This window comes from Sinohyriopsis cumingii, chromosome 6 (genome assembly GCF_028554795.1).
Source record: "Sinohyriopsis cumingii isolate HCF-2022 chromosome 6, ASM2855479v2, whole genome shotgun sequence".
NCBI lineage: Eukaryota > Metazoa > Mollusca > Bivalvia > Unionida > Unionidae > Sinohyriopsis > Sinohyriopsis cumingii.
In genome coordinates, this window is record NC_142966.1 from 18,207,200 (window position 1) to 18,232,554 (window position 25,355).

The 25,355-nt window shown below is 36.2% G+C and overlaps 1 protein-coding gene across 3 annotated transcripts in view; it reads right to left on the reverse strand.

Annotated features, from left to right (window-relative positions):
- LOC149796443 (SWI/SNF-related matrix-associated actin-dependent regulator of chromatin subfamily A containing DEAD/H box 1-like) overlaps positions 1-25,355 on the reverse strand; it is a 95,166-nt gene continuing 69,811 nt past the window's right edge. For all 3 annotated transcript variants that reach the window (XM_089961124.1, XM_089961122.1, XM_089961125.1), the window contains 7 exons: positions 24,998-25,243; positions 22,369-22,470; positions 19,891-19,986; positions 17,054-17,172; positions 15,718-15,900; positions 12,764-12,873; positions 1-3,027 (listed from right to left, as the gene is read on the reverse strand). In XM_089961124.1, coding sequence (XP_089817250.1) covers positions 2,954-3,027; positions 12,764-12,873; positions 15,718-15,900; positions 17,054-17,172; positions 19,891-19,986; positions 22,369-22,470; positions 24,998-25,243 — 930 coding nt within the window. In that variant the 3' untranslated portion in view covers positions 1-2,953. The remainder of the gene's footprint in view (positions 3,028-12,763; positions 12,874-15,717; positions 15,901-17,053; positions 17,173-19,890; positions 19,987-22,368; positions 22,471-24,997; positions 25,244-25,355) is intronic.

A 25,355-nucleotide genomic window follows, 5' to 3' on the forward strand; every position in this document is an offset into this window, starting at 1 on the left:
TATATCATCAAACATCTTTATTTGTATTTTTGACACAATTTTCAATCAACACTTACTTAGATAATACTAATTTACATGATTGGTCCCTTGCCTGAACCAACAATCAAGCACTCTTAGAAAACTTCTACATACAAATATTTTTTCTCATTCTCTCTCTCCTTCTCTAATATAATTCTTTCATGGATTACAATCAAGGCAACCTATATTCTATCACTAAAATACAAAGTACAAATCATCTACTCTTGATTGCACAACATTTGAAATGTCTAATGAAAGATGAAGCACAAAATTCACAAGCACAATTCAGTATGAACTAATATATTTTTATTTAGTCAGAGACATAATATTTTCTTTATTTGACTTGGTATAATGTATATCAGTCTCAGAAAGACATACAACAATTTTCTGCTGTTTATATTTAGAGATTATCCTGAGATTTAATCTTTCTAGTCGTACTACATTAGATTTGATTTTAAAAGCCAAATCACATACCCCACCTTCCGGATTTTACACTTGTCTTTAATTAGCATCATTAAACATCCAAATTTCATATCTGTCCAATAGAGGCCAGAAGCCTAAAATCTTGGGACCCCAAAAAGTGATCTGTGTTTAAAGAAACACAACAAGTAAGTGGAAGTAAAATTGATAAAAACAAAGAGTACCTCAGGGACCCACACTACCTGCCAAATAGATTTTCTAGAAATACAAGACGAAGCCATTTTTTCTTTTTAACTAATACTATCACTGACATTTTTGAGTGATAACATAACAAAATTTTCAAGATGGCCACCATGGAAACCATACTGGATGTGAAATAGACACCCTTCTCACTAAGAATTGACTGAAAATTATAAGAAGTCTTTTGGTAAAATTCCCCATGTTGAAATGGCCATCCAATTCAGAATGAATCACAAGATTTTCAAGATGGCCACCATGGCTGTTATATCTCATGTCAGACCAACAACATTTTTATTTCGCATGAACAAGACAACATAAAAAGTAGGATAAACCCCTGACTGACATGGCATTCTGTTTAGCTGGAGTAATGATACCAATATTTTCAAGATGGTGGCCATACATGATGTTGGATTGACAACATTTTCATGTCAGATCAACTAGATATTAAAAACAAATAATTTTTTGGTGAAAACCCCATTTTCAGGAGTAGCAACTATAAGATTTTCAAGATACCGACGTGGCTATTTTGGTTCTAAGATTAGCACCATTTTTATTTGATACCAAATTTGACTGCTCTTCCTCCAGTAATGTTTGGTTAAATATGCTGACTATTTTTATTTAAAAAAAAGTCCTCGAAGTTCCTTATTTGTGTAAAAACTGAAAAAATAAGGCCACAGTTACCAGACCTTAATAAGGTACTGGAATCTACTTAGCGTATCAAATTTGGAGTGATTTGGCTCAATAGTTTTTTATAGCTATCTTGCTTACTGGTGATGGATTGATTGACAAGACAACAATTAAACAGACAGCACAAAGCCAATATCACCTGCCTGTGTGTGTGTGTGTGTGTGTGTGTGGCAAAATATTTATTGTATCATCTAATTTTATCAGGTCAACAATGAAATGAAATTTGGATTTACCATTTGAAAAATGATCTCTGAAAATGTTTATCACATACAATTTAGCAGACATAAAAATGTGAATGTGTTTATAGCATGTCTGGACCCAAAACTGCCAAGTACCTGGTCCTTAGAAAGAAGATAAAAAATGTTCTATTGATTCTCAACTAGTTACAAATAAATATGACTTAGAAAGTCAATCGAGACAGAACAATTAAGCTGGGCCAACCCGTAAACCAATGCAGGTCATTTAAACTTAAAAATACAAGAGGGAGGTAGACGGAAATCATCTTATCCAAGTTAGCATGGATGGTAGAGAATATCCATGGATGGCAGAGAATATCCATGGATGGTGGAAATATCCATGGATGGTGGAAATATCCATGGATGGTGGAAATATCCATGGATGGTAGAGAATATCCATGGATGGTAGAGAATATCCATGGATGGCAGAGAATATCCATGGATGGTGGAGAATATCCATGGATGGTGGAAATATCCATGGATGGTAGAGAATATCCATGGATGGTGGAGAATATCCAAACTATTCAAACTATTTACGTTCCTCAATCAAATCAGAACTTATTGGGTAATGAAGTTTAAAGCCAACTATCATCTGCACTTCTTTAATTTTGAAGCTTTCCAAAGATCGTTTAAAATTATTTTTGTGTTGAGACAAAATGTTACTATTTGATATGACAAAGATGACAACACAACCCTAAACTGTCTTGTTGTTTTTGAATAAAGTTGAATAAACTCACCAATGAATAAACTAATCCTACACAAATAACCTTCATCTCAATCCTAAGATTTCAGTAAGTTTTTTCTAACACAAGTACAAACCTTGAAAAAGAAGTCATTTTTCCAGTGAAATGAAAATAGAATGCAGAATAAAGACAAATGAAATGCTGAATACAAATAAAATAATAAATACATAAGGAAGAAAATGGAACACAAATGCATTTTGTAAATGGATTTGAACATCTATGTACCTGTATTTAAGGCTGCTACTTAATTTCCGGTCAATTGTGCATGATAATCTGAGATCAGATTACTTACCATCTGTACCATTTTTCTAATATCTGCCATTGATGTGATGACATCATCATTAGTTGCTTGCTGCATCTGTACAATTTGAATGAAACAGGAAATAAAATTTGTTGGCAATACTGTGCAAGTATGTTTCTATATTGATTGCAGTTGAGGCTGCATGTTTATTATTCATTTTGTATTGTATCGAAGCACACTTTTAATATGACAAGGTATGTATTAAATGAAACATGCAAATGAAATGCACTATTTTTGTAATTTACACTGTCCTACATTAATATCATACAAGGGCTTGACTAAGAAATTCTGTACTACTGAAGCTTTCGTCAGGATTTGTATGTAGTCTCGAGAGCCTTCCTGAGCACAAATGCAACATCTCCTGGATTTTCTTTCTCACCATCTAGAAAAACAAAGTATACATCTTAATGTATGAAGAAAAAAGAACTACAGAAATGGCAAGCAATTTCATTATGTAAATATATCCAAAACTCATGCTGCAACACACCCTTAGAGCTAAGATGGAGATTAGCCTATACCAACAAGAGTCATAAAATTTCCAGGAATCAAAGATATAACTGTCTTCTTCCTAACTGTTATGTGTTGATATGATCTCTTGATATTGTTGAACAATAAAAAAAAAATCAAAGTGTTACATCACCAAGACATCACAAGAAGTCTTTTGGTGAAAACTGTGTTAAGATTTTTAAGATGGCCACCACAGTTGCCATACTGGTTGTCAGGCAGCATCATTTTCATTTTTGGCCAAATGGAAATCATAAATTTCTTTTAGTGAAAAGCTCATGTCAAAATGACTGTCCATCAAGGAGGAGCATCAATAAAAAAAAGTAAAACTGCCCATAATGAAGGTCAGATCTGCACAATTTTCATTTAGGACCAACTATACATCATTCAACATTTTTTTGTTGCAAACCCCATGCTATGACTTTACATTTAGGGAAAGCAGTGAAAAAAAGGTTTCAAGATGGCTGCAATGGCAAATTGAATGTCACATTAACACCATTTTCATTTAGGATCAACTGGACGTTATAAGAAGTCTTTTGGTGAAACAAGATTTTCAAGATGGACAAGACGCCATTCCATAAATTCTTCTTTGTTTATAATCAGTACAGCTAAAAACTGTCTGAAAATAGTGTCTGTATACTGACTGGTCAACATACATGTGAGTATACCGACTGGTCAACATATATGTGAGTATACTGACTGGTCAACATACATGTGAGTATACCAACTGGTCAACATACATGTGAGTATACCGACTGGTCAACATACATGTGAGTATACCGACTGGTCAACATACATGTGAGTATACTGACTGGTCAACATACATGTGAGTATACCGACTGGTCAACATACATGTGAGTATACTGACTGGTCAACATACATGTGAGTATACTGACTGGTCAACATACATGTGAGTATACTGACTGGTCAACATACATGTGAGTATACTGACTGGTCAACATACATGTGAGTATACTGACTGGTCAACATACATGTGAGTATACCGACTGGTCAACATACATGTGAGTATACCGACTGGTCAACATACATGTGAGTATACCGACTGGTCAACATACATGTGAGTATACCGACTGGTCAACATACATGTGAGTATACTGACTGGTCAACATACATGTGAGTATACCGACTGGTCAACATACATGTGAGTATACCGACTGGTCAACATACATGTGAGTATACTGACTGGTCAACATACATGTGAGTATACTGACTGGTCAACATACATGTGAGTATACTGACTGGTCAACATACATGTGAGTATACCGACTGGTCAACATACATGTGAGTATACTGATTGGTCCCCATACATGTTTCACAGCAATCCACTGAAGACTGCAAATACTAGTTGCATTCTGTCATACAATGTAACAAATGTAAGAAAAAAGTGAATTATACCTCTAAAAAGTGCATAATTTGTTTTCAATACAGCACGTATATCTTTGGCTAATGATCATAAATATATACCAGGTTTTATAACAATCCATTAAAAACAGCATGTATATCTTTGGCTAATGATCAATAATATATACCAGGTTTTATAACAATCCATTAAAAACAGCATGTATATCTTTGGCTAATGATCATTAATATATACCAGGTTTTATAACAATCCATTAAAAACAGCATGTATATCTTTGGCTAATGATCATTAATATATACCAGGTTTTATAACAATCCATTAAAAACAGCATGTATATCTTTGGCTAATGATCATTAATATATACCAGGTTTTATAACAATCCATTAAAAACTGCAAGACATTCTGTATCCACATGATTGTCTTGCACTGCACCCCTCTCTCAATGTTAGCATTAAATTGTAAACAACTTTCCACAGATAAGGCATGAATGTCACTTATCAGAGTAAATCTTTAAGGATGCTTCACTCAACAGTTTATAAATTTTGATAACTATTAAAGAACACACAAAGGGTTCCACACATGCATTAAAGAATGATGGACTGGTTTTTGAAGCTCGGAGTACTTCATCCTTTCTGAAATATTAGGGTCCTACCCAATTGTTGAGTTTACAGGTAACTTCAGAGTAATGGACAGGGCTGCACTATAGCCCTTAATGGTGGATAATGAAGTCCTTTTATGTAAAAATAAAAATCTGCAACTGTAATTAACGAGGACAGATAGGATCAATGTGTTAGTGAAATTTCTCCACTTGGAATTAATTGCCTTCTAGCCTGGAAAATGCAGTTGGCAACCATGCTTAAAAACTGATCTCGTTGTACAGAGTGATATAGGACTGTCATGAAGATGGAGAATCTGAGGAGTGTCGTGCAGGAGGGATTCTGTGCTGTGACAGCAAACCCCTCTCCTCAGCCATAATTTCTTAGGGTTGTCTACCAACATGTCAGTGAGCTTGGTGAAACATGACTGCTGTAGCCACTGTGGTGCTATCTGCATAAGTCATGTTGTCAAGGTCTTGCCTCTCTCAACTCATTAAGGCATGGTGCTATCTGCATGAGCCATGTTGTCAAGGTCTTACCTCTCTTAACTCATTATGGCCTGGTACTATCTGCATGAGCCATGTTGTCATGGTCTTGCCTTTCTTAACTCATTATGGCATGGTGCAATCTGCGAGAGTCATGTTGTCAAGGTCTTGCCTCTCTTAACTCATTATGGCCTGGTGCTATCTGCATGAGCCATGTTGTCATGGTCTTGCCTCTCTTAACTCGTGGCTTGGTGCTATCTGCACGAGCCATGTTGTCAAGGTCTTGCCTCTCTTAACTCATTATGGCATGGTGCTATTGCATGAGCCATGTTGTCAAGGCCTTGCCTCTTAACTCATTAAGGCCTGGTGATGTTGTACTGGAGACAGCCAGGTAATTACTTTCTCCCTATGTCCTGGTACATTATTACAAATTCTCTGCTGCTCCTCCTGAGAGCAGCTTTGGAACTACAGCCAGTTTGCATTCAGTCTGTACATATTACTTGTAAATGTTTTTATTGTGTTCATAATATCACGCATACCTTTCATTATCACATCAAAATTAAAAGGCTTTCTTTCTTTGCCATATAATCTATAAATAAGAAATACATAAACATGTATTTTAAAAAGCAGGCAAATAGTGCTATCAACTTGAATAATTCCAAAGCACAAACAGAAGATGATATTGTTATACATACAAGTTTTACAAGTTTTAAAAAAAACTATATTCATCACAAAGCTGGACAGATCCAAGTTATTGCATTGTGTTGTGGTAAGGTTCAAAACAGTCTATGCAAAAACGTATTCCACAATGAACATTTGACTTTTGTTTCTCTCCTCACTTGTGTCTTGGAACACTGCTGATGCCTACCCTTGCTAATTGTCTTTGACCCTAGTGAATTTCCATGTGGGTCTGCCACCTCCACCCATATTTTTTCCTCCCTTCTCTAAATGCATCCCAAAACTGCTGTGTTTATTTGGTCTGAAAATCTAGCATAGTCTACATTTTTGGTCTCCTTCGCTTACCCAGGTGCTGCTGGTTTGGGATCAATTTCATCACGATGAATGTATTTGGAACTGAAAGATCAAATACGAACCAAAACAGATAGTGTCACCACTTCCTGCTTGTGTGGTATGTAGGGAGCAGTGCTTGAACTTGATCAGCAATGTCTACTACATTCATGTGGTCATTGTGAATTTTCATGATTCAAGGACATGGCACTAGAATAATTCTCCCATTGTGCTGCATTCTCAGTATCAAATGGTGAATAGTGACTGGGTCAGCAGCTGCTGAGAGAAAATGCACCACACTTTTGTCTTTCCATGTCAATGCCATTTGCTTACCTATTTGCATTATTTTCGTTTCTCTCCGGTTTCTCACATGATTCCTTTGAAGCTATCCACTGCGACATCTTCTGGAGTGATACACTGGGATCCTTTTCAATTCTGATGCAAAGTACTCCGGGCATTGATTTTACATCCAGCAAGATGCAACATAATTCAGGTGAGACGTAATAATTGTCACAGTTAACAATATGGTACCTGTTTTCAATGCCTCTACATCATGTCTCTGACAACTTTTGTGCCTGGTTCAACTCCTTTGCTGTCTTCTGTCTTCTATTCTTCCCATGTACTTTTAAAAGTCACTGGTGTATCCATTTTCTGAGTCAGAACACATCCTTTTTTATTGCCATATTTGTCTGGTTTGTCTGGCATATACATGTACTGTCAAAATCCCAGTTATCCCCTAAATTTCACCACTGCACTAACATTCTGATGTGCATCATACAGGGTCAAGCATTTGGCCTTGACAGTGTCAAAGACTTCACATACGTGGTGAAGTTTGTGTCATGTCCTGGATAACCCCTGGGTGGATTTTGGGTGGCATCTGCTAAATAGAAATATTGTGAAATTTGATCAAATGTGTCTCTCTTCACATCTTAGACACATCTGATACCAAATGTTTGAGTCACTCAAGTTCAGAAACATCTTCTAGATTCTGCATGATTGCATTGCTCATTTTTGGAACTGATATTTTACCAATGCATTAATATGTCGTTAGGAGTTAATGAGTTAAGAACTTGAAAGAATATTTGTAAAGTGTGGAGGCATCGGAATACATGCAGTTCCACTTCAGACTGGAGAGGCAAAGATGTAGCTTGTTCTTCAGCCTTGTAGCAAATATTTCTATGACTGGCGTCTAGCATTTCTGAAAAAGTGCCTTTACTACTAACTCATGCTGAGACCATTTTCCAAGGATCACCCAACCTCCCCTCATTGTCTCGGGTATACTATGACCAGTATTTTGTCCATGGTGTGAAAAAAAAGCCCACATTTCTTGTTTCCTGATACAATGGGAAGATTCTTCCACAGACAACAAGCCATACAGAAACACCCTCTATGACTCCAGGTGAGCAACTCAATCCTAACCTACTGAAAAGCATTAAGTTATGGGGCTGCTATGAAAACTTAGGTCTGAAACTTGTCTCAATTTGGCCACCAACTCAGACAGTGACAACATTTGGATCTGCAATGGAATCTGAGCAGATGGATTGCCTCTGTGCTGTCTCCAGTTTTCTTGCAACAAAAAATGAAAACACTGCAACGTGATATTCCTTTACTACTAAGTGTGGAATATCATCCCCATGTCAATGAAATTCTGAGAAGAGATCAGGCTAAACTTGTCTTGGTTGGGCTTTAGTCTAAAATGATTCACTATCTTCAGAAAGAGTGTTAGATATTTAAGAAGCACACACTTGTAGATGCTGTACATCAACCATCTTTTAAAAATTTGGATGATTTTAGACCTCAATTGAAATGCATCAGTTATCTAAGCCAGTGAGCAGTATCAGACCCACTTGAGCCTCCCTTATTACAAACATCACCTTCATAAAGGCTCTGAGGGCAGTGGTAAGGCAGAAGGCATGAAACTAAAAGATCTCCTGTTTTGTAAAAAAAAAATACTGGGATTTGCTGTGGGCTGGGAAGATGGAGATATGAAGGTAGACATCCCTGAGATCAGCTGTCATTTGATCTGATGGCATTCCTGATAAAGGTGGATGTCAACATTTGAAATTTTCTTCTAAAAGAAATTTATTTAATGAAAAAAATAGATAAGGAGACAAAATGTTTCCCCTTTTTTAAATCAGAAAGATATGGGAATAAAATACCAGACTATGGATGTTTCTCACCATCTCTATTGCACCCTTCCTTAGAAGGAAGCACTCCTCTTCCATTAAGGATGCCACTGGTGGAACCAAATTGGTGACTATGAATGAGGTGGAGAGTAATGGAAGCAAAGCCAGTAACCTTCCACTATTGTGTAATGGTTCCACATTTCGTTCTCAAGTTTCAACCAGGCCTCCCACAAAAAAAGATCAGTCTGGCACCTACTCGGAGATTGGGAAGAAGCAGACTTGGCAAGAGAGGATGCAACTCAGGAGAGCTGACAGCCTTCCTTCTTAAAGAAGGTAGAAGATCTGTAGATTTTATCCCCTTTCCCTAGGGCCACTTTGCTGTGTGAAAGACAAGTAGAGGAAGTTTTAAGCTGGGTCTAATGGTTCTGCTGGGGTCCCTGCTAAAAATCATTTGGGTGGGGGGCCCACTGACCTTTCACAATTGGGGGTATTTCTTTCCTGGTAAAGCCGAACTTGGTGCCATGGCCATGGGCTGGTGCTGCTGAGGCTCTCATTGCTTTGGCAATTACCTCCAACATTTTAGCTCTCTCCTTGAAGATGGGGATTGATAATCCCCTCTTGACACTGAAGGATACAAGAGGCAGCCCAATTCCTTTTTCTTTGTTAATTAAACCACTGAATGATACCCACACAATCTGTAAACTGGTCTACTACAGCTGAAAGAAACCTGTGCTTCCCTTATGCTGGCAACTTCCCTACATTGGGAGGTGCCAAGGATCCCACCCTCATGGACACTGACAGGTTCCTTCCCCCAGGATATGACAATGGAGCTGGAGAATTCCCTACCTTGAGAAGTTCCCAAGAACCCTCTTGCCAATGAAGGTGCCTTCCAGTGAAGAAGAGGAGAAAGTAGGTCCCTTCTTCCTATCACTATAAGCATACAAGTCCCACACCTCAACATATCTAAGAGTACAAAAAGTCCTCTGCCCATGCATGCACACAAAAAGCATTTGAAGTAAGAGGGGTGCATATATTCCAAGCTGCTTTTTTATGGTTGTATTTACTCTCAACTTGAGGCAAGAAATGGGCAATACTTACCCAAACAATGGCTACTAAGGGGGAAATAAGCACTGCAGAGGTAAAAAAGACCCTAAAATTTAATGAAAAAGGACACATATATATATATATGAAAATTATGTAAGGACTGGGCAGAAAAGATCAATTACAACTCAATATATTTTACGATCACTAATTTTCATGGATTTTGTTTTTGCCTTGGTAGATATTGAATACAATAGGTTTTCTTGCATGTACTGGTAGATATTGAATATAATAGATTTCCCGCATGTATTGGTAGATATTGAATACAATCAGCTTTCTTGCATGTATTAGTAGAGATTGAATATAATTGATTTCCTTGCATGTATTGGTAGATATTGAATACAGTAGGTTCCCTTGCATGTATTGGTAGATACTGAATATAATAGATTTCCCTGCATGTATTGGTAGATATTGAATACAATCAGCTTTCTTGCATGTATTAGTAGAGATTGAATATAATAGATTTCCCTGCATGTATTGGTAGATACTGAATACAACAGATTTCCCTACTTGTATTAGTAGAGACTGAATACAATAGATTTCCTTGCATGTACTGGTAGATATTGAATACAATCGGTTTTCTCGCATGTATTAGTAGAGATTGAATACAATAGATTTCCTTGCATGTATTGGAGATATTGAATACAGTAGGTTCCCTTGCATGTATTGGTAGATACTGAATACAATCGGTTTTCTCGCATGTATTGGTAGATGTTGAATGCAATAGGTTTCATTGCATGTATAGGTATATATTGAATACAATAGGTTTCCTTGCATGTATAGGTATATACTGAATACAATAGGTTTCTTTGCATGTACTGGTAGATGTTGAATACAATAGGTTTCATTGCATGTATAGGTATATATTGAATACAATAGGTTTCCTTGCATGTATAGGTATATACTGAATACAATAGGTTTCCTTGCATGTATTGGTAAATGTTGAATGCAATAGGTTTCATTGCATGTATAGGTATATACTGAATACAATAGGTTTCCTTGCATGTATAGGTATATATTGAATACAATAGGTTTCCTTGCATGTATTGGTAGATGTTGAATACAATAGGTTTCATTGCATGTATAGGTATATATTGAATACAATAGGTTTCCTTGCATGTATAGGTATATATTGAATACAATAGGTTTCCTTGCATGTATTGGTAGATACTTCTTCAGTCTTTGTAGTAGCTTTAGTTTGGAAGTTCCAATTTACAGTCATCATTTGTATGACCTTTCCAAGTTTATTATCAACATACACTCGATAGACTTTATGGCATTCAACATTAGATAAATATATTCATCATTTACAGACAAATAAATTGGCTTTAGCACGGATAACCTGTTTGATTTTCCTACTAGCATTGCAGTGGTCTTTTTGGTATTTATATATATTCCATTGTCTTGATACCATTTATTGATATAATTAAAATCATGCTGCAGATCTTCTTGGCCTGGCTTAACCCAATGTGTAAAATGTTGCATCATATGCATACATATCAGTTTCAATGTTTCTGTATACACTGACAGGTCATTCATGTACAAGAGAAATAAGACAAGTCATAGGATTGAGTCCTGAGCCACACCACATTTTACATGACCGCGACTTGATAGAGTAGTTTAGCTGCGCTTATCAAATAAATCTAAAACTGCAGAATTAAACAAGTCCATCTTTCTAAAAGCCAAAGATAATTAGGTCAGATCTTTCACAAATTGTCACATGAGCTGTGTTTATCCATTATGCATGATTAATGAGGTTTCAAAGTATATTAATACAGTTAACTGATAGTCACCAGTAACGTTTTCCTCTTCCCTAATGGCTACCATGACTTATTTATCATTACAACTGTGGAAGTGTGATGTTAATTCTTCTTTGTAGTTTTTATTTAATGTCAAGTATAGTGATTGAAATTGGTCTGTACACAAGGCAGGTACAAAGGAGCGATTCTGCTGTCTTTCAATTGAACAGCATCATTGTGCTCTGATGGGCTCTAAACAAATCAAATACTATCACTGCCTAATGACTACACTCAGCAATGTGCAGATGGTCACATGCTTGTTCAAAGATGGACTGATGACATTATCCATATAATAAATCACAGATTCTTCATTACTCCAGTGTGAATCTGTGAGAGTCACAACCCAATAACCAGGGAAAACTGTACCCTTTGGTAGGCATCTGTCAGTCTTCCCTGCAAAAATAAGCGGAGCTGTGGGACATGAGAGTACTGGATTTGTCAGTCTTTCCTGCGTAAATGAGCCGTGGGGTAGGAGAGTACTGGATTTGTGTCTTAACTACATAAATGAGCTATGGAGGCAGTACAATACTGGATTTGTCAGTCTTCACTGCATAAATAATCTATGGGGGCTGAAGAGTACTGGGTTTGTCAGTCTTCTTTGCATAAACAATCTATGGGGGCTGAAGAGTAGTGGATTTATCAGTCTTTGCATATACAAGATGTGGGTGTAGGAGAGTACTGGATTTTATTACAGCAAGTAAAACTGTAATCAGCCTCATGTCATCAAGTACAGTGATCCTAAATTATTACAAGACAGTCTGGAATATTGTATAAGATCATAGAGCTGTACTTTAATAACCAAATGGCTTGGTGTTGACTGCAATGTTTTCCACTGATGCAGAGCATACAAAAGGAAAACAATGTGTAAGTGATTGATCTTGATAGGTGTTTGATTTGGGCACATACAGGTGGTAGTATTCGTTTTGTGATGTTTATATCTGTATACTGAGACAGTGAGGTATAGATGGATAGATAGATGGATGGACATATATACAGACAGACGGATACATACCTTTTGATCAAATAAGAAAAAGTTGAATTCAATAAATTAACACAGCTATGTGAGTAAAACAGATATTAGCAGTACAAAGCAAATAAAGAGTGAGGTATATATTTACCTATATCTGACAATATTAGATCTTTTTCCAGCTTCAGCTTCTCGTTAGCACATTGAAGCATGGCCTCCTCCACTGTGTCACGACTGATCAGACGTATAATCCTTACCTCCCTGAGACAAAAATAATAAGACAGTCAAAAGACATGCAAATAAATAAATTAACCCTCACAACAAAATACAAGGTCACTTGAAGATAAGGCAAAACAAAAGGGAGGCTCAAGTGGGTCTGATACTGCTCACTGGCTTAGATAACTGATGCATTTCACTAAGCAGGAGCAGTCTTTCTTAGTACTGCAATAACAAGTCATATGTAAACAATTTCCAAACCTTTCTATCATAATGAGTTTACCTAGTTTTCCATATCCTGATAATATCCTTCATAAATATAAAGGCATAATTAATGTGCAATGAGGGGTCTCTGGTGGCCTAATGCTCTAAAATGCTCACCTTTATAGATCACTGACATATTACATTTATTCATGTTGGTTTGAGTCTCGGCTTGGCCAATATAGGTGTGTGAGAAAGCATACCATGTGCTGAAATGTATCTTTCAATACAAAATGTTAATAAAACAGGAGTAGTTGTTACTTTAAACTGTTACTTTGTTTGTTATTTTTATCAAGGTTTGGTTCTGTGGGGCTTAATGTCATTTTTTTGCACAAGATAGGCTATACATGGCAGCCAGTATATTTGATAGAAGAAAAACCTCCAACCAATGAGAGGCTATTAGCAAGCCTTCTCACATACCCACGCTTGTCGAGTCCTGAACCCATGTGAATAGAAGTCAACAATTTGTAAAGGCAAGCACCTTAAACCACCCTGGGGTCCATTTTCATCATGCCTAGTTTATTCTTAACTACTCATTTACAGATAATCCAGAGTTCTGCCATGTACAGGACCGGGAGCATGTAGAACATAGTTTAAGCGCAGCGATCAGATTATGGATTGTTGTTGTTGTTGTAGGGTTTAATGCCATTTTTCAGCACAAAATAGGCTATACATCATGGCCAGCATAAATGGTGGAGGAAGAACCTGGGAAAACCCTGGGTACAATCACTGACCCATGAGAAGCTGCTCGCAAGCTTTCTCACATACCCACATTGCCCGAGTCCGAGAACGAAACCCATGAAGATATAGGTGAGATGGCAGTGATCCATAACAGTGAACGCTTTAGACCACTCGGCCACTCGAAGCCCCCAGATTAAGGGTAAAATCATGCACCTTGTTCATTCGGCACCGTTTTTTGGCATAAGAAATTGGTTTTTCTTCAGTGTGAGATACGTTGTCTTGTTTGAAATATTGAGAACCTAAGATATAAACAGTGACCTGAAAATCAATGACAGAATATTATCAAATTGTTCAGTGAAAGCAGATAAATAGGTCTTGTCAAAATTCATTTGTCTCTATGTACAAGTTTCTGTTCATAAACTCAATGAAATACAAATATGAAATCAGTATGCAGTTCATATAAATAAATATTGTGGAATTTACACATTTCACCTTTGTCTCTGATTGCATATACCACAACTTTAGCATCATTACCGTTTGTATTCTATCTTGTTGCACTGCATATTTACATTTTTTTGGAAGGGTTTTTACTGTCCTTCACACTTAAATTTATTTGGAAGGATTTTACTTTACTTCAAACATACATTTATTTGGAATAATGATAACAAGATTTTAAGATGGTCACAATGGCCATCATGCTGGAGGTTTGATTAGCACCATTTTCATTAGCACCAAACAGATATTATAAGAAGTCTTTTAGTAAAAGCCCCATGTTACTAAAACTATCGATTTAAGAGATGTAGTCATAACAAGATTTTCAACATGTCACAACAGCAGTCATATTGGTTGTCAAAACAGCACCTTTTTCAAGCTGCAAGTATTGTAAAATCTATGTATAGCACTTGCTGCTAAGTATAAATGGCGCTCGTGTAAACATCACTCTGACAAAATAGGAATGACTCCCCTTTCAAGTCAAATGCCACAATTTACTTGTCCAAGGACAAGTAACACTGCAAAAGTTGCTCATCCGAAATAACAAATTTTCAACTCCAATAATACGGATAATGGATTTCTGCACCCCTAATAACCCCAAGTATTCAACCTCATTCGTAGACAGTTATGCAGTGGTAATAATGTGAAATCCACTGCATCTTCTTACTATGACTGAGCATGTAAGATTTAGTAAGAAAATACTTGAAAATGTTATTGCAATTAAAAAATTTGCACATCTGACCTTTGATCCCTTTCAAAGGAACAAATATGTGACAGCTGAGAATGACACCCCTGTTACAGGTGGTTATAAGGGGAATATAGCATCAAAGTTTAATCAACATTCAACCATTGGTTTTATGAGATGTGGTAATCAACAGATGGATGGATGGATAAACAAATGGAATGTTTCACAATGTCCCATACTAATGCAAGGGGTTAAATGCTTTCATAGAAACACAAAGTGGCTTTTAGGTCAATACCAAATGACCACTAGTTAAACAGGACATAAAAAGTCCTTGAAATCATGTACTAGCTGAAAATTTAGTACAAGTAAAACATTATATCACTTGCCATGAATTCAGTTTATGACAAGAAAAGAAAATCTTTGTCAGGAAAATGTTAACTCTGGTTAGTATAAAATTTCAGCATTTATTAAAACTTTGTTCATAGGTTTTAATTTTTTAGATAGTTTGTATTGGTTTTAATGCAACTTTGAACACATTACTAGCTATATTATACTGAGGAAAGAGCTGCTAAAAGCCATTCCAAAAGATAGATTGAGGCAGCTGGCCTGGGTGGGTATTGAACCCAAACACATTTGTTTGAGTCAGACATTCTACCAACTTATTTACTGTAACATCCAGGGTTTAGAACCTAAAACCTGACTTGTTTTCTCTATAGCTAATCAAAATATGTCAGATGATGGAAATATGAGTCAGTGATACTTGTAATTACCTTGTTTGTCCAACCCTGTGAGATCGATCCTCTGCTTGTTTGTCATTGTAAGGGTTGAAGTCAATATCATGAAGGATGACAACATTTGCTGATGTCAGATTAATCCCAAGTCCACCAGCCTTCGTTGACAGCAAAAATACAAATATACTGTGATCTGTGTTATACTGGTCTATCAACTTCAACCTAAAATATAAGGCACATTGAGTAAAACTATTTTAAAATCTCTTCAAATAAATAAATTAGCTAATATATTATTAGACAGAGATCATTCTATTTTTCCATGTCAGCTTTATTCTAAATAAAATATAAATTCACTGCCTTCTGTACAATGTGAGAACATTTATTATGGATTTTGAGTGCATTGTCCGAAGAGTGTGTCAGTAGCCAATGCAATCTTCCCATAAAGTACTTATAACATCAGAGCTGAGGGTGTTTAATAGCATGTAATCTTGTGAACAAGTCTAAAACGTACCTTATTAATGTCTATGAGCATTGAAAAACTTGTTCTGTTTATCTGTATTTGATTGAGAAAGAATTGTTCCCTCTCAATCTTGCATTCTAACTCTCTAAAAAGAACCAAATTAAATGCAATGTTTCTTAAGATAGCAAAGATAATTCTCTCTCTCTAACACATAATCAAATCTAGGATCTCATTACACTTATCATATAAATATTTTTTTAAATATTACTAATAATAATACTATAATGCCTCAATATAACAATTCTATGATGTCTGGTGGGGACATTAGTTTTTTTTTTGCAAAACTAGGCCTGGGTTTGTAAGAGAGATATGCCTCGAGTTCCAGATCAAAAAGGTTATGTCCAAAAAGTTTTAAAAATCTGCCATATCGTGTTAGCTAGTCATTCGTTTAAAAAAATCTGTAAAAATGTCAAAAATGCTGTAGTGGCCTGAAAATCTAATCTGGTTATCTACATAGGAATACAAACATGACAGTGGCTGTGCTAAATCATGCTACTAATGTTTTGGGAATGAAGTTCAAAATGTGTTTTAAAAATCTGAAAGGTTGCTGTAAGGGCATGAAAATCTAACCATGTCATCTACAAATAGAAACAAATATATTTACAAATTTTAATTTGTCTACATCAAGTAATTTTTTTCTCACAATCTTGCTAATGATCTTCTCTGGTGGGATGGCCAAATGAACAGACATGACTACAGGCATACAAATGTCAAATAAAGGCTGGGAGAATTTCAAGAAATCAGATAAATATATCTGATCTCCAGCAGTTGGGTTAATCGAGTTCTGTCCTGAAACTGGTCTATGCATGATAATTAAGATAACTGTTTTTATTTTATCCAAAGAATTCCTCCAACCTTTCTGGGACAGCTGTTTGTCCATCCAGTCTGAGGTACTTGTGGTTCCGCTGTTTCATGAAAACCTCTACTATATCCAGCATACTGGTAAACTGGCTGAACAATAACACTCTGTCTCCCTACAATGAAAAATATACAATATTAATGAACACAACTGTAAACTGCAAAGGTCCAGATGAGTTGTCATATAGTGCTTTGCCAGATCAGGATGTACACGTTCACAGAGGTCTCTACTGGAATGGTTGTACTCTTTCCATCATAGTGTGCTCAGCCAGATCAGGATGTATACTGTCTGTCATAGCATGTTCTGCTGGATCAAGATGTAAACTGTCCGTCATTAAGTGCCCTGCCAGATAAGGTGTACAATGTCCATCATTGAGTGCCCTGCCAGATCAGGATGTACACTGTCTGTCATACATTGCTCTGCCAGATCAAGCTGTATACTGTCACGGTTCTCTGCCAGATAAGAATGTACACTGTCTGTCATACAGTGCTCTACCAGATCAGATTGTACACTGTCTGTCTAATAGTGATCTGCCAGATCAGGATGTACAAAGTCTGTCCTATAGTACTCTGCTAGATCAGAGTGTACACTGTCTGTCTAATAGTGGTCTGCCAGATCAGGATGTACACCAGCATACAGTGCTCTACTAGATCAGTATGTACACTGTCATACTGTGTTCTGCCAGATCAGGGGTACACTGTCTGTTTGAGATCTAGCTCTGATGTCACATTATGTACTGGTAGGGCACTAAAGAAAAAAAAAAACCAACATATATACATACACACCACACACAGTTTACTTTCATGGCTGTTCCAGTAAAGCATATACCCTTCACTGTTTACTAATTTCAGGGCTGTTCCGGTAAAACATATGCCACACAAAATTGATTAGTTTCAGGGCTGTTCCAGTAAAACGGACCTCAAAAGAAGCAATTTTAAAGAAATACAGTCCACCATCTGATGTGTTTTAATAAAAAAATATATCGCATTATTATTTTATGTAAGTTCTGGTTGAACAATAATACTCTGCTTCCCTGATCATTTGCAAGAAATCTGATTGAAAGTCAGCATATGAATAAAAAACACCAACTCTGTGCTAGCTAATTTTATGATAAGGGGTCGTGTTTAGTTTCTAAAGCTATATGTTCTGCAAGTTTATAACCTTGTAATCTCGCCACAATACATGTATCAACACTTTTATTTGCCATTTATATGTAATGAATTCTTCTTTTGCATAACTGGCTGCAATTTCTTTCATCTACTGTATGTGTCATTTCCATATTGTAGCCAATGTCAAGGTCAGTCTCGCATTTTCTCATGCAGAAGATGCGATAATAAAAATATTACCTATTTAAAGCAAGTTTTGACAAATAAGGAATAAATATTTATGTTTTAACTTAGTTAAATTGTAACTGTAATATCTGTACATACTAGGGATTCACTGACTTTCAGGTTCTAAAGTTAGCCAAGGGAAGTATGTCCGTGATTTTCAAAGGTAGTAATGATCCTTGTTGCCATTTTTATAGTGACTGTGTTAACAGCTGAAAGTACAATTCATGAGATTTCTTTGACAGATGTGTGTTTGGAAATAAAAGGCACTTGCCTCTAATGACTAACCATCTGGCAGATTTCATTCAAAAAGTGATTTTATGTTAGGAAAATGTAGTACCCACAGGCGGTGTTTATGATATGGTGTTTTTTGTTTATGATATGGTGTTTATGATATGGTGATTATGATATGGTGTTATGATATGGTGTTATGATATGTTGTTTATGATATGGTGTTTATGATATGGTGTTATGATATGTTGTTTATGTAATCATTAAAGGAGACTTAATACATGCTGCATGGCAAACAATGAAATGGACAAAAATAAGTCTTCTCAAATCATTTTCAAAAGTAAATTCTCAAATATCTGAATCAATGTCACTGATTTGAAGGTGACTATGTGAAAACTGTATAAATTTTTTTGGATAAAACAAGTGTTAACAAATCCTTAAGCTGTGAGTAAAAATAAATCATTACAGTCTTACTTTAATTTCTATCTCTCTCTCCCTCACTATCCAAAATATAGCTATTCCCAAAATCTATTCTACCAATACCTTTATCTGTTTATATACATACACATCTGTTTTAGTCCTCCAATTATGTTTGAATTTGAACATCTTATCTGCAGCTCTACCTACGTGTATTATTTACATATTTTTATGTAAGATTAACTATCAACATATGGTCGTAAGGTGTAACAGAGATACAAAGGAAACAAACGTTTTGATCAATACAATGCAATCTGCTTACAATATACCATCTTTTATCGTATTATTTTGCTCATGTCGGGATATTTGCTTGGATGAAGCTCAAATTTTCAGTCAGCATGCCCAGGGCAAGCTGACTTCTACAAAATATGTAAATCGCTGATATATCCATTTTTCTGACACCCACACCAGAAGTGAAATTCCAAACCAAGCTTCCAGTGTCAGAATAAAAATAGGTTGAAACAGCCCTCGGCAAAAGTTCTTATTAAGTGTCATTCCCAGGGGGAATATGCTTTGCTGGAACTGCCCTCAGTATTTCTTGGAACAAGAGTGGAAAAATGCAACTCTAACAATTTACCATTAGGTTCCAAATTTTATACCATGTACCAGAAATAACCTAAACTTTAAAGATTCAAAGTAACTTTGATTCTACTCAGTACTGTCAGTTAATATGTATGAATGTATCAAAGGCATGGTAAATTCAAGGTAATTTTAAATGAAAATGGAGCCATTCATATCTCCATCACAGTGAAGAAAGACTTAAAAAAATTCCATTATACCATAAATTCACATCATACCTGTTCTTTCATGGTCTGTAACATTCCCTCCAGCACACTAAATTTCCCGGATTCTCCAATAAGTGAGTCATCTAGCTGAAACTCTCCTAAATCTGCCTGCAATGGAAAAGTGAAGTACACATGTATCCAGTAAAGACTATCAATAATAATAATGGAATGAGCATAGCAACAGCTGTCTTTGTTTACTGTAAAAATGTACAATTCTAGCCAACTCACTGTGCACTTTACAGTATAGTGGTTGTTGTTGTTGGGTTTAACGCCATATTTCAGCACACGATAGGCTATGCATGGCGGCCAGTATTAATGGTGGAGGAAGAACCCGGGAAAACTCCGGGAAGAACCACCGACCCACGAGAAGCTACTGGCAAGCTTTCTCACATACCCACGTTAGCCGAATCCTAGACTCGAACCCACGCAGACAGAGGTGAGATGGCAGTGATCCGTAACGGAGAGCGCTTTAGACCACTCGGCCACTCGGGGCCCCTACAGTATAGTGTATAATCAAGCCAACTCACTGTGCACTTTGCAGTATAGTGTATAATTCAAGCCAACTCACTATGCACTTTACAGTATAGTGTACAATTCTAGCCAACTCACTGTGCACCTTATATTATAGTGTATAATTCAAGCCAACTCACTGTGTACTTCACAGTATAGTGTATAATTCTAGCCAACTGATGGTGCACTTTAGAGCATAGTGTGTTTCAATAAAAGCCGAATTCTCGAGGTCCATAACCGATCACAATGCATGACACCATGTCAAAAACTAGAAAGATGAAGAGCAGTGTCCTTTGGTGAAGATACCCGCACATCTCCCCCCACCTCCCTGAAGGAGATAAACCTACAGAACAGCACATAACTCTTCCTAAAATAGTGCTAGTATAATGACTGGTCAACATGCATATCTTCTGATCATGACCATCAAATGTACTCATTTAAAATTGTTCTGCCATGTATTGTATCCAACTATACATCATAAAGGGTACTGATTTACAAAAATCACAGAAACACAAATAGTTGTCAACATCTTTAGATGATGACTATAATATTTACAGTTTCACAGTGACCCAACAAAAACTGCTGGACTTGTTGCTTTCACAAGATTCTGTCATTTACTGCATTTCAACCACATGACAAAAAGAACAATAACTCAAACAAAAATCGTGGAAGGACATGTCCATGTTAACATGTACACCTTCAGATGATACCCATGTAAATAGCTATATCGTGATTCAATTAAATTTTGTTAGATTAGCCGCATTGAAAAATTATGTGTACTACATCCTGCAAGTCAAAACAGCAGGGGTGATGATGATTAGTATATATACACATCTTCAAATCAGTGATCGTAATAAGTACCAAGTTTCACAGAGATCCATACAATTTTGTGACATATCCGTAATGGAACTAGAAATGCAACCATGTTCAAAGCATCTAGGAGAAATGAAAAGGTGATGCAGCAATAAAGTCTTGGCCATAGGACCTGCTATGAGGAACAAGAACTGTTTTGTGGAATGCGAATCCTGCTGGACTGAATCAGGATGTACAAACAGTCTTGAGAAGGGATGAGATCCAATTCCATAGGAGGGGGATAAGATCCAGACAAGTCACCTTTAGCCATCAATGGGATAGGTCTTTAAGAGGAAGACAATTTGCATCAAACTGTCATCAAAATACAGGAGAACAGAGATCCTACAGACCGTAAATGAGAAGCTATTACTCTCATCAAAACTTTCTACCTTTATCTTTTCCTACACCAAAAGATCTGGAACAGAAACCTGGACTTTGGTTATATGCCACCCTCCTGACTATATAAATTTCACCAGTCTTCAGTAATGTGTAACAAAATATCACATACTGCTGTTGGAAAACATTTTTTTTAAAGTTTGGTATTCAAAACTGATGAAGTGAGAGTAAATAATATGTTGAACTGAAAAGTTTGTAATGTAATTCTTTTCAGCAGTATTTCAAATGAAATCATTTAAAGACTGTTTTATTATTAGTAATTGTGGCCATATATGATGGTGGATTACATAATTTGTACAATCTTGAAAGGCATTTGACTGAAACTTCTTGCTGGTATTTCAAAAGCTAAAAATAGCAACTGGTGACAGATGATGCACAACAAATGCAGTCCATAAGCTCACTTGACCTAGTAAAGCTGCAGTGTCTGGAAAACACTAATTTCAAAAAGGCTTAATTTATTACAAGTTCCTGACTGTTTATACAAAGTAATTAACAGCAATATCCGTTCACACAAAGTCAACAGCAACGTCTGTTTATACAAACATCAACAGCAATGTCTACTTCTACAGTCACAAAGAGTAATGTCTGTTAATACAATCAACAGCAATACATGTTTACACAAAGTCAACAGTTATGTCAGTTTATACAATCAACAGCAATACATGTTTATGCAATCATGAACAATGTCTGCATATACAGTCACAAAGAGCAAAGTATTTTGTTTATACATACCTTATAATGTTTACAAATACTGTTAATTTCAAAGTCTGATAGAACCGACATGTCTTCTGCTATAAGATGAGGTAAAGCACCACGATCTTTGTGCGAAGATTCCTGAAAGAACACACACAAGAGAATTAAAACTGTACTTATCACTGTTATTTTAGTGTTTTTGAAGCACAAGCATGCACAAGTAAAACTCATATTTCACACAGCAAAAACAGATTCAAATGTAACATCAGAAAAATATTCAACCGAGATCTAAGCATGCCGAAATATAAAGTTACAAGTCAAAATCCCACCAAACATTTGAGAAAGAGGTAAAAAGACAGTTGATATAGAAACTAAGGATTAATCATGTCCAAATAAATGAAGAGCCTGGCTGACCTAAATGCCATTAATAAAACAAGATAATGCCATTTAATTATGTAAGCAGCATGTACTTAGGTTCCATATTTCTTGTCTCATCTGGAATGAGCAACTTGTATATAATTCTACCTGTGTGATGATAAACTAATTTACTAGAAAACTGCAATATAATGTGCCCAATAAGATATATTACAATACAAATATAACAATATGGATGTGATGTGTCTTTTCTTCATCTACATTCAAGTATATTGAATTGATCCATCTTCCATTAGGTATAGCATCATATCCAATATGTAGCTTGGTGAGCATTTTCTCTCCCGAGGAAAGAGCTTAATTTGGATTCAAAAGGGAAAGCACTAAAAATGATATAACTGTTGATCATTGTAATCTCTCTAAAACTGAAATAAAAAACATGGAGGTGGTATAAAATGCATCTGGCATTACATTACAGCATCAACATCTATCACCTTCTATCAACAGCACATTGCAAAGAACTAGCACAAACCTCAAAACGGTTTTTAAAAAATGCCAAAATTTAAGCTTGCCAAATGTTTAAAGTTGACAAAATGCAATGGAAGGAATGATAGGTACACCAAATAAATATAAACCTAAATCAGGAGTGACAGTATATCATGCATGACATATCCACTGTCACTATTTATTACTTGCATCCTAGCTGTGTCCAACAAGCAGTTCTTAAACCTGGTGACATCTGTCAGCGTGATACATTCCAGATATTTCCTGGCAATACTAATCACCATCGAGTTCCCCAGGTTTTTTTAAAACGAACACTTGTCCTCATTTAGTTTACCAGCTTTTTTAATGAACACTTGTCCTCATTTAGTTCACCAGCTTTTTTTAATGAACACTTGTCCTCATCTAGCTTCCCAGATTTTGTAATGAACACTTGTCCTCATTTAGTTCCCCAGCTTTTTTTTAATGAACACTTGTCATCATTTAGTTTCCCAGATTTTGTAATGAACAATTTCCTCATTTAGTTCCCCAGCTTTTTTAATGAACACTTGTCCTCATCTAGCTTCCCAGATTTTTTAATGAACACTTGTCCTCATTTAGTTCCCCAGCTTTTTTTAATGAACACTTGTCCTCATTTAGTTCCCCAGATTTTTTAATGAACACTTGTCCTCATTTAGTTCCCCAGATTTTTTAATGAACACTTGTCCTCATCTAGCTTCCCAGATTTTTTAATGAACACTTGTCCTCATTTAGTTCCCCAGCTTTTTTTAATGAACACTTGTCCTCATCTAGTTTCCCAGATTTTGTAATGAACACTTGTCCTCATTTAGTTCCCCAGATTTTATTCAAGCAACACTCACCCCTATCTTTATTCCCGATTTTCCAGGGCAATATACATCCATATCTTAATTCCCCTGATTTTCCATGACAATACTCATCCCAATCTTCATTCCCTTGATTTTTAATGGCAATACTCACCCCTATCTAATTTCATCAAGTTTTTGTAGCTACTGTTAATTAATTTATTTTTGTGGTTACCAAACTTTGTGGTTTTATGATAAAAAAAAGTAATTTTCATCCAAACTTAAATCTGTGTCTTTGGGAAGGAATCTTACTTTTACAACAGAAAGATGATTGTTCTTTGGGACTTTGCAGAGGAATTTGAGAAGATCATTGTTCTTTGGGACTTTTGGGGAGGAATCTTACTTTTATTACAAATAGATATTTTTCTTTGGGACTTTGGGGAGCAATCTTACTCTTAATATAACAAGATCACTGTTACTGGGACTTTGGGAAGGAATGTGTGTGATTTGGATTTTTAACATCACTTTAACAATTTTTCAGTCATATTGCTATGATATCTGGCACTGAGGCATCATGCCGCAGACATGAAGCATGATGTCCCACCCAGTCACATTATCTTGACACCAGGTCGACCAGTCCTAACACTAACCTCTTAATGCTGAGTGCCAAGCGAGGCAGCTCTAAGTACCATTTTTAGAAGTCTTTGGTATGTCTCGGCCAGGGATCGAACCCACAACCTCCTGCAGCCAAGGTGGATGTTCTAACCACTGGGCCACCAAAACGGTCAGGAATCTTACACTTCCTACAGACTTTACACTGGTGATATTTAACAACAAAATCCAACAAAAATGGTACCTCATGAAAAATAGTGAATGCACATTACTGCCATTCCAATCATTTTTTAAAGTGCTTTTTGTAACTCCTCTCTGCAGAGCTACTAGTCAACTGTATTGTGACAAAACTGTGTTGAGCTTAATCCAAGCTTGATTACCTCAGCCAAGAGCTTAGACAACATCTTGATCTTCCTGTCTGTGAAATGTGATCTATGAAGTAGTGGATGATTAGCTGCCTTGCGGAGCTGCATCAGTAAGGCTGCTCCACCTGAGACGATTTCCTCTTCGCTTTCTTGAAGCCTTTTTTTGTACTTCTGGACAAGAGAGTCATACAGCTCCTGTTGACTAGGGATCATCCAGCATCGCTCCACTACCTCTGTCTTCTTAGGCATTTGACTCATTACCTACAAATTACAGGGAAAATACCCTGACACTTGCTATCACTATACTAATTTCTGATTTCATTCAAAGCTATTATGGCAATTTTTAAAGCTGTTTCTAATGAAATAATCAAGA